Here is a 10647-nt window from a genome sequence, read left to right as displayed (position 1 = left end):
CAAATCCTAGTGGGCTAGGCCCTGGTAAAATAGTTTCTTTTGAAGGAAGGCCTTGTTAAAAAGCACAGAATGTCCTGGCATATTTTAAAATGATTACTTTCCCTGTTCCTGCTGGAAGCACGAGGGGACTTTCTCTTCTATTTTCACTGTGCGAACATAGTAAAGTTCCTGGAGGTAAAACTCACAAAAGTTTGGGGGTTCCCCTGTGACAAGGTGCCCTGTGATGAGGGCCCCCTGGGGCCTTGAACTCTCATATCTGTCCACAGTGAGTTTTTTTTTTTTTTTTTTGAGACGGAGTCTCGCTCTGTCTCCCAGGCTGGAGTGCGGTGGCACGATCTCCACTCACTGCAAGCTCCGCCTCCCGGGTTCACGCCATTCTCCTGCCTCAGCCTCCCATGTGGCTGGGACTACAGGCGCCACCGCGCCCGGCTAATTTTTGTATTTTTTGTTTGTTTGTTTGTTTTTTTGTTTTTGAGACGGAGTCTCGCTCTGTAGCCCAGGCTGGAGTGCAGTGGCGCGATCTGGGCTCACTGTAAGCTCCGCCTCCCGGGTTCACGCCATTCTCCTGCCTCAGCCTCCCTAGAAGCTGGGACTACAGGCGCCCACCACCACGCCCAGCTAATTTTTTTGTATTTTTAGTAGAGACAGGGTTTCACCGTGTTCGCCAGGATAGTCTCGATCTCCTGACCTCGTGATCCGCCCATCTCGGCCTCCCAAAGTGCTGGGATTACAGGCGTGAGCCACCGCACCTGGCCCACAGTGAGTTTTAACCCATGTGTAGGTTCATGTAGCCACCACCATGTTCAGGACACAGAGCAGCTGGCCCTGCGACCGAGCTGGGACACATGGGAGCCTGCCTGGCCTGGGTCCGCAGGCAGCGCAGAGCCTGAGGTGCAGGGCCGGTGGGCTCCGCCCAGATGCGAGGAGCAAGTTGGGCGCATCCCTGCCTGCTCAGACCACCTCCCCGGGGCCAGCGCTGCATGTGGCCCCACGGATCTGGGGGCCCGTCCCATCTAATTGAACCAGGGGTGGGGGTGGCCCTTCTGTGGTGGCCACTGGTCTTGGTCTCTTTTGTTCCATTTCCGGAGGAACCATCTGAAAGTTTCTGGGCCTGTGTTTCCCTGCTTAGGCGTTTGCAGTGGTTCCCTGAGTGAAGGCCAGGGTGAAACCCATCATCTTTGCAGCCCTCCCTCCACCTCCTCCTCTGCCCCTGCCCCTGCCCCTTCCCACCAAGGTTCAGAGCAGACAGGGCTCCCCTGACTCCTGCAGTTTCCCCAGGCATCCTGAGGCTCGGACAGACCCCTGCTGGTTGGGCTCTTACAACACTTAATTTTACCTCCATTTAGCACTGGTTTCACCCCCATGGCACTGTTTGGCAATGGCTCTTTCTCTCTCATGACAGTTTAAGCTAGGTGATACCAGGCATCTTGGCCACTCCTTCCTGCAACCCCAGGAGGAGCGGCTGGCAGTTCAGGAGTTAGTGTGTGTTCAGGAGCAAGGGCTCCAAGCACTGCATTCCTGAGGCTCCCTGCTGGTTCCACACCTTTGCTCTTGCGGTTACCTTAGATTCTATGCCCTTCCCTTCTCTTTTGCCTAAATCCTACCTGTCTTCTAGAGCTGGTTCAAGGCCAGCTTCCACCAGGGAGCCTACAGTGATTATTCCTTGGAATTCCCGCAGCCTTTCCTAGTCATCAACATTTCCTGGGGTGTGGAGTGCTTTCCTACAGACCAGGTATCCCAAAGGTTGGGCCCAGTCTCCCTTGCAGCAGGCATGCTGGTGGGAGGGAGGAGACAGTGCTGGGAGGGGAGGAGATCCTGAAACCCTGGGGAAGAGATTCGGGGTCAGACTCAGTTAGAAAGTGGGCACCTCTGCCCTGAGGGCAGGGGAAAGATATAGCATCAGGTGCAGGCTGATCCAGCAACTGCAGGGCTTTAATGTGGACTCTGGTGGCAGGAATGCATGGGCTACGAGGGAATGTGGAGGAGCCCAAGGAAGGGGTGGCTTCCAGGCACTGCAGTGGGAGGCTCTGGGCTTGGGCTCAACCTTGGAAGGAGCCAGCACAGACTCAAGTTCTGATGATGTGATGGTGGTCAGACCAGCTGTCAGTGGTTGGGCTGATCATGGAGGCTGGTCCAAAGGCAGTCAGGCTGAGCAGGGTGCCCACAGGCTGGGCCAGTAACCTCAGCAGGAGACGAGGAGGGGGTTGGCGAGCGCAGCTGCTGCAGAGGCTGGTGCGGAGGGCTGTCTCCTCAACAGCTGGCAGGCAGCCAAGGCTTGGTGCAGGGCATCCAGGATGGCTGCGGGGCTGGGCCTCCCCACTGGAGGGAAACAGCAGGCAGGGAGGGCAGGATCAGTCTGCTTGCCTTTACCCACAGAGCTACTGTTCCTCCTTCCTGAGACCCAGCCACCCTTACCCCCTGTGCCCCTCCCCAGCCCTGCCCAGCTTCCTCGCTCTGTGGACCACCTCTCCCCGAGGACCCCAGAGAGGGGACTTGGAGCACACAATTTCTGATCTCCTCCACGAGGGCAAGGACTGCTCAGGGCAGTGGGTGCACCTAAGCTCTGCCCAGTGGTGCCCGGGGAGGTCAGCGAGCAAAGGGCTTTTGGTTGCCCTGTCAACCTGTGAAGCCCCGTGAGTCGGGAGCTCGGCCTGGCTGCACCAGGCATAAGCTGGCACTCCTGCCGTTCTGCTCCCTGAGCTTCGTGTAAACACCGGGTCCGCGTTACTGAGTGCTTAAGAGAGATGTCCCAGGCTTGGGCGCTGCCAGCACTTGACCCCTGTGCCTCAGTCTCTTCCTCTGTAGGAAGGGGATAACAACTCATTCCTTCTAGGGCCCTCATAAGGATTCAGGGGTTTAAAAACCCTTGGGGCACCTCCCCTGCATGTGGCTGCAGTGCTGCCGGTGGCGCCCACCCATCCCCTCACTGGGCTTCTGTCTGGCATTTCTGCCTGGGGCTTCTGTGCCTCTGCTCTTGCTAAAAGCCCCTTCAACTTTCTAAAGCATGCAGGACAGGAATAACATGATTGTTTTGTAGACAAGATGCTAAGGATGAAGCACGCTGGAGTCTCCTCCTCAGGACACCCTCCAGCCACTGCCTGGGCTCTGAGAGACTGGGGTGCTCTCCTACCGTGGGTGGGGTCCTTGAAAGCGTCCAGCGTGCTCAGCAAAATCTTCCCCAGGGCTCTTTTCGATATGTTCTTAAAAACAAATGGAGACAGGGCTGGATCAGACTGGTTGCTGTGTCCCTGTTCAGCCGATGGGAACTGGTGTCTCCTAGGGGCTTCTGGGCAGCTCCCTGGGGACAGATCAAGCCCCTCCCCAACCCTCATCCCTTCCTGGCCCCCTACCCCTAGGCTGCCCACCCTGTGTTTCCCAGAGACTCTTGGAGGGTAAGTGGGGCAGTGGGCAGGATGCATGCCATCAAAGATCACGTACCTAAGGATTACCATCTGTGCCCAGGTAGACACTGGGAAATAACCCTAAGAGCATTTTTATGCATTTGCTCATTTGATCTTTGCAACAACATATTTTATTATGCCCATTTTAACCAGCAGAAAAAAGCAATGCTGGGAAAGAAAGCGAAATTTGCCAAAGGCACCCAGCTGGGAGGTGGAGGGGCCGCATCATCTATCCTGAGGCTGCATGGCCCATGGCCTCTGCTGGGAACCACTACCCTTGCCTGCCTGGGCTAGGACTGGCCTCTCGGGGCCCATCCCCAGGTCTCTGCTTGCCCAGGATATGGACACTGGGCTGGACCTCAGCAGCTCCGGGGCCCAGGCAGCCCGACGCACAGGGCACAGCCCACTTCAGAGCCCCACAGACCTGGGTCTTCCTTTCTTTCTAATCCTTATAGCCTTTCCCTTTCATTTTGCTGCATTGGATGGAACCTCTGCTTCGCATAAAAACAGTGATGACAGGCATTCTTGTCTTGAGTCTGATTTTAATTTTAATTTAATTTAATTATTTTTTTGAGGTAAGGTCTTACTCTGTCACCCAAGCTGGAGTGCAGCGGCGCAATCTCAGCTCACTCCAACTTTTGCCTCCTGGACTTCAGCAATCCTCCCACCTCAGCCTCCCAAGTAGCTGGGACCACAGGCACACACCACCATGCCCAGCAAATTTTTTTTTTTTTGTAGAGATGGGACATGGGGGTTTCACCATATTGGCCAGGCTGGCCTCAAACTCCTGAGCTCAAGCCATCCACCCACCTTGGCCTCCCAAAGTGCTGGGATTACAGGCATGCGCCACCACGCCCAGCCACATCTGATTTTAGGGGGATTCCTCTGAACACGTCACCAGTCAGTGTGAGATCTGCATGAACTATTTGGTTGAGAGCCCTTATCTGGTGAAGGAAGAGCTCTACTATTCTTAATTTGCTGAGGAGTTTTATAATCAAAGGAGATTGAATTTTATTGACTTCCTTTTCTGCATCAATTGAGATGATCATCTGGTCTTTCTCCTTTAATCTGCAATGTGGTATATTTTGGTAATAGATTTTTTGATGTGGTATCATCCTTGAATTTCTAGGATAAGTCCAACTTGGTCATGTTGCATTTCTTTAAACACTGCCAGATTTGGTTTGCTAGTATTGTGTTTAATAATTTTGCATCCATATTTAAATGTCACGTTAGTTTATAATTTTCCTTTCTTGTCTTTCTTCTATTTATCCTCTTCTGGTTTTGAGAACAGAACCAGAAAATGATACATACAAGAGTTTTATTAGCTTCTTAAAATGACCTGGGGAGACCCCCAACCCTATTTTTGGTTGGTTCCTCTGAGCCTCCATTTCTGCATCTGTAAAATGGGGTAACAGCTGCCTACTGTGAGGAGAGCCTAGAGCCTGGTGCCTGACACAGGTGGGGCTCCCTCCAAGAGCTCCTTTCCCTTCCCTGAGTGTGGCAGCTCCCGTGAGCCTACCAGGTCCCGGAGCCTCTGCAGGAGCTGCAGCACGTCCACCAGCTTCTCCTCCAGCAGGGACAGCCGCACCCTCTCAGTCTCCACCATCTGCAGCTCCAGCCTCAGGTGCTCATTCTCTTCCACCTTCTGCTGCAACTCTGCCTGGGGAGAGAAGGGGGCTCAGTGCTTACCTTGCTGGCCTCCCCCAGCCTTCCAGGTGACCGGATCAACTACTCCATCTCCCCGAGGCTGGTGCTGAGGCCCAGAGAAGCTGAGTGTGTGGCCTAGAGCCACACAGCGGGTTGGACTGATGTAAAAATTGTGTATTTTGTTTCCTACTCTAAGGACTCCATTCTCCCTTCTCTTCTCTGGTTTTGTTGTATTGTATTTTCTTTTCTTTTCTTTCTTTATTTATTTTATTTTTTTGAGACGGAGTCTCGCTCTGTCACCCAGGCTGGAGTGCAGTGGCCGGATCTCAGCTCACTGCAAGCTCCGCCTCCTGGGTTTACGCCATTCTCCTGCCTCAGCCTCCCGAGTAGCTGGGACTACAGGCGCCCACCACCTTGCCCGGCTAGTTTTTTGTATTTTTTAGTAGAGACGGGGTTTCACTGGGTTAGCCAGGATGGTCTCGATCTCCTGACCTCGTGATCCGCCCGTCTTGGCCTCCCAAAGTGCTGGGATTACAGGCTTGAGCCACCGTGCCCGGCCTTTTATTTTATTTTTTTTAACAAATTAAGTTTGGTGGGAAGCAGCAGAAACCAAACTGGCTAGCTTACACAGAGAGGAAATTTACAGCAGGCTAGTGGGCAGATCCCAGAATGGACTGGCAGCTGGAGAACCTCAGGAATGGGACAGGGTTGAGACAGTGGGAGTGTCCCAAGCCTCTTATCCAAGAGCCACAGCTGAGAAGGACCCTCTCCAGCCATCCCCATCCCACAGCATGGAGAGTCCCAGGAGAGGGGCCTGGTTGGCCCAGTCTGAGTTATGGGCCCACTCTTGGCCAGGGAGCCACCGAAACCATCAGTCGTACCCAGTAACACTAGGATGCCAGGCAGTCACAAAGTGCTTTGTGGCCCCTGCCTTCTAAAGCAAGCATGCCAGGCACGAGGCAGTCCCTTCCCCGGCACCAGTGGAGGGAAAGAGAAGCAGTGGAAAGTGTGGTGCCCAAGGGCGCTCAGGGTCCACTCTGGGCTTGGGCAGGAGGAGGGAAGGCCCAGTGCCTCTGCTCTCTAGGGATGAGACTGGAAGGCCGGCTAATTTTAGGATCCTCCAAGCCCTGTTTCCTTGAAATGTTCTTAGAAAAGGAGTGACTATGCCCTTCAGAACTTTGTGACTGCCAGTTTATTTCCTGATGGCCCACAGTACTGCACCCTCCCCAGCCACAAGGGCTACGACTTTCCTGAGGGGTGCCTGGGCAGGCAAGATCAAGGCCTCCAGGAAACCAGAGCGGTGGTGGAGAAAATGTAGAAACAACTTTCAACTTAGGAGACCTGCACAACACAAAAGAGTGCTAGAAACAGGGAGAGCTGTGGCGCATGTTTGCTGAGCACTCACCACAAGTGTTCACCTGTTTGATACATGCAGTATAGTACCATTATTATGCCCATTTCACAGGTGAGGAAACCGAGGCACAGAAAAGTTGAGTAACTTTTCCAAGGTCACATAGGAAATGGAGTCAGGATTTGAAACCCGGCAGCCTGGCTCCAGCACATAACCGCCATGCCGTGCTACTTGGTGTTAGCAGCCTTCTCTGGGGAGTAAGTGAGGGATGCCCCTATCCCGGTGCAGGGATTCCACAAGCTGGAGGTGGTGCAGACCCGATCGCACTGGAAGGTTTAGCTGCAGCCACACCAGCTTGCCCTGTAATGACATTCGACTTTGTTTCCTTTTGCACATTTCAGCAGAATATTTGCATAGTCCTGGTCTTTGTCCAATCTACTGCAGCACTCCAGGGCCTGCTACCTTCTGTCTTGGTCTCTGATTTCACGCACTAAGAGGCTGGAGCCCAAACAGGCCCCTCTGCTCCCTCCTTCCCCCAGTGACTCAACCCCTGGCCTCAGGGCGGACGGTGTGGCTGCCTTGGTTCAAGGGGGGCACACTGGCGTGGATGAGGCATGGGCTCCCAGCCCAGCCCATCTGACCTCTCTCAACCCGTTTCCTACCTCACTGGACTCCTTGAACATAAAGTAAGACAAAGCACATCAGCACCGAGTGTGTGGTTCATGGGTCGTACAAGTCAGCTGGTATCATTTTTTTTTTTTTTTTTTGAGACTGAGTCTGGCTCTGTCGCCCAGGCTGGAGTGCGGTGGCCGGATCTCAGCTCACTGCAAGCTCCGCCTCCCGGGTTCACGCCATTCTCCTGCCTCAGCCTCCCGAGTAGCTGGGACCACAGGCGCCCGCCACTTCGCCCGGCTAGTTTTTTGTATTTTTTAGTAGAGACGGGGTTTCACCGTGTTAGCCAGGATGGTCTCGATCTCCTGACCTCGTGATCCGCCCGTCTCGGCCTCCCAAAGTGCTGGGATTACAGGCTTGAGCCACCGCGCCCGGCCAGCTGGTATCATTTTTAAAAAGTTATTTAAGGAACTAGGACTTCATCAGGCCATGCATAAGTAAAAAGCAGTACAGACTTAGAATTTCATATGTATAAATATAAAACTATGTCAAAACCAGTACGTAAAAGCACAGTGGGCAACAGCTTAGTGAAATGACAGCTTTCAGCAGCCTTGCACACTTGGCTACTGTGGAATAGAGAAGTTCCTATAGAGTAGAGAGAATGAGAAATGCGAAGTGGTCTTATTGAAATGGAGACAGCTGGATGCCCGGCCTCCCTCCCCATCTTCTTGCTACCACACTCCCTTTCTTTTGGGAAACTGCCCCTCCTCCACTTCATCTGACTTTGGTGGCAATGCCAATCACTGAACCCGCCCCACCACCACAGGGATTGGCCCAGGGACGGGCACATGAGTGAGATGGCCAATCGGAGTTCCTCCCTGAGATTTCGTGTATTAGGAGTGAGACTCATTTTCCTCTGAGGGCTTCCCAGGTGGGCTGATGGAAGTCTAGGGCTGTTAATGGTCCTGCCTTCCCTTCCCCCATCATATGAAGTAAGCCCTTTTGAAGCAGGGGAAAGTGAGACCACCTCCTACAGAAAAACACAGCAGACAGATGGAGACAATCTGGTCTGAGTCCCTGGACCCAGCTGTGCCTGAAGTCCAGATCATCGTCTTCTCAGCTGCATGTTCCAATAAATTCCTGTTTTGCAATCAAGCTAATTTTAGGTGGGATCCTTTAATTTGCAACCAAAAGATTTCTTATTAAATTTAAATCAGAGGAAATCACCTCCCTCTGGGCCTTGGTTTACTCATGTGGGAATGGGGCACGAGACTTGGCTGCAATCCCTCAGACCCTTCCAGCTGTGAGATCCTCTAGAATTGCTCCAGCCTTTGATCTCTGGGACCTGCTGACCTCCTCCCCAGAGGTCCCCAGGGTCCTCCCACCGCAGCCCTGAGTCCTCAGCTGCTCCACCAGCATGGCAACGCAGGCCTCCAACTCCCCCAGGGTGCAGGCATGGTCGGCACCGCCGAAGTGACCAAAGTAAGTCATGAGCTTCTCCGCCGTCTGGTCATCACACCTGCAGCAAAGGAGAGGGCCCGCATTGCAGGGGCTGCTTCCCAGAGCCCACTCTGTCCAGCCTCGGAGAGGTGGTGCTGGTGTGGAGTCGACCTCCTAAAGCAAAGCCAGGCCACGGCACCTGCCTGCCCAGCACCCTCCCACAGCCCCCACCTCACTCTGAGGAAAAGCCAAAGGCTTCACCTGATCTGCTCCGTGAGCTCTCTGACCTTCCCTCCCACCCACCCACACTCATGCTGCTCCAGCCACAGTGGCCTCCTGGCGGTCCCTCCAACATGCCTCAGCGCCTCTGCACTTGCTCTTCCCTCTTCCTGGAATGCTCTTCCCCCAGCATCTGCATTGCTTATTCCGAGAGAGAGGCATTCCCTGCATCTCCCTGTCCCGCCTCTGTCCCTGCCCCTGTGTGACCCCTCTTCCTCACGCCTGTCACACTCACTAGAGGATCCAAAAGAGGAGGCCACTGTCTGGTTTACTGCAATTTTCCCTGTCTCTCAGATTTTGCCTGGCAAGTAGTAGGTGCTTCATAAGTGCTTGCTGTTGACATGAAGAATTGGTGGTAACAACAACTCCAGAAAATCAACAGCATTTTACCATACAATAATAACTGTTGCCCCCACCAGCGTTCCCACCTCCTGTGCACCAGGCACCTGTTAGGCATTGTATATCTTTGACCTCAAATCCTCACACAGCCTCTGCCACACAAGTGTCACCATCCCATCTTAGAGACGAGAAGACTGAGGTTCGGAGAAGCCAGGTGATTTGTCCGAGGTGTCCCAGGTGTCCTGGGCCTGTCCTCGGTCCCCATGAGGGTGGAGGTGAGGATGAAACAGGGAGCCAGCACCGGCCTGGGGCCAGGCTGGAGAGCTGTGAAAATGGTGTGTGGCAAGGGGTGATGGGTTGGGAAGGGGTCTGAGAGGGACACTGGTGTCTGGGAGTGCCACAAGAGCTCCAGTGCAGGTGCTGGTGAGAAGGCACGAATGGGAATTCAAGCCAGCCACGAGCTGTACCCTGGAAGGTCATCCCACTTCATCCTCTACATACTGGTGGGCCTTCCCACCTCCCCCTGAGGGACAAGGGGACAGAGCCGCAGAGGGGCTGGGAGGTGGCTGAGCTAGGCTAACCAGCCTCCTGGGTGCTCCTGGCTTCCCTGGTCACCTCTGAGTGTGAGAGCCTGAGGCCCACAGTGGCTGACCCTAGACGGGTCACACACCTGCCTCTGCAGCTGGAGAGCCGGGCCAGCAGTGTCTTGGCCTCGGCTGCTGGCATCTTCTGCTCCTCCCGCCACTTCTCCTCCTCCTCCTCCTCCTTGTCAGAGGCGGCCTGGCCCTCCACGGATCGGAACAGCTGCTCGTCCACTGCTGGGGAAGCACAGGATGTGGGGATGCAGGACAAAGGGTGGGGAACCAGGCATCCCTCCCCAGGTGGCAGCCCGAGGGGAGGGCTCTTGTGCCATGTCCCCTCTTGAGATAGCCACCCCCCACGTCCCAGGCTCCTGTGTGGTAAGGCCACCAAGGCTGGTTCTGTCTCCCTGTAATGTGACCAGCCCAAGAGTGAAGCTGGCCAGTCAGAGCCCCTTCCTGGGACTTTACACAGGGACATGGGGAGAAATGTTCTTTTTCTTCTCTTTTTTTTTTTTTTTTTTTTTAAAAAAAAGAGACAGAATCTTGCTCTGTCACCCAGGCTGGAGTACAGTGGTGTGATGATAGCTCACTGCAGCCTCAAACTCCTGGGCTCAAGTGATCCTCCTGTCTCAGCCTCCCAAAATGTTGGGATTACAGGCATGAACCACTGTGCCTGACTTCTTCCCTGTTTTCTAAGATGACACAAGCCAGGCCCTGTCTGTGGTCTCAGAGATAAGTGTTATTTCCATTTTAGGCCGTGGCAACCCCAGTCAGGAAAGGCCAAGCCAGTCTCTTAGGAGCTGGGGTGGGTTCCTCAAGGTACGGGCACCAGGATGGACAGATTTTCAGTGCTCAGGGAACTGCAGGCATCTAATGTTTGGAGTAATGTGGAGGAAGGGGGTGTGACACATGTGACTGTCTGTGGTCCCCAGTGTTGCTTGGCCTTGACGGTGGGCTCCCGCCTGCAGCAGCATCAGGAAGCCCGGGGGTCTGTGTG

At 54.3% G+C, this 10647-nt stretch overlaps 1 protein-coding gene across 5 annotated transcripts in view; it reads right to left on the bottom strand.

Annotated features, from left to right (window-relative positions):
- Positions 1 to 1906: 1906 nt before the first annotated feature.
- EFCC1 (EF-hand and coiled-coil domain containing 1) overlaps positions 1907 to 10647 on the bottom strand; it is a 43672-nt gene continuing 34931 nt past the window's right edge. For 2 of the 5 annotated variants that reach the window (XM_031663087.1, XM_021922720.2), the window contains 5 exons: positions 9740 to 9884; positions 8365 to 8530; positions 4921 to 5061; positions 3131 to 3200; positions 1907 to 2319 (listed from right to left, as the gene is read on the bottom strand). In XM_031663087.1, coding sequence (XP_031518947.1) covers positions 2183 to 2319; positions 3131 to 3200; positions 4921 to 5061; positions 8365 to 8530; positions 9740 to 9884 — 659 coding nt within the window. In that variant the 3' untranslated portion in view covers positions 1907 to 2182. Of the gene's footprint in view, positions 2320 to 3130; positions 3201 to 4920; positions 5062 to 8238; positions 8531 to 9739; positions 9888 to 10647 lie in introns of those variants that run through there. The other 3 variants (XM_031663086.1, XM_031663088.1, XR_004182085.1) reach the window with 2 other exon arrangements.

The sequence above is a fragment of the Papio anubis genome, chromosome 2, assembly GCF_008728515.1.
Source record: "Papio anubis isolate 15944 chromosome 2, Panubis1.0, whole genome shotgun sequence".
Classification (NCBI taxonomy): domain Eukaryota; kingdom Metazoa; phylum Chordata; class Mammalia; order Primates; family Cercopithecidae; genus Papio; species Papio anubis.
Note: the sequence above shows the minus strand (reverse complement) of the source record. Positions and strands in the feature narration are given on the sequence as shown.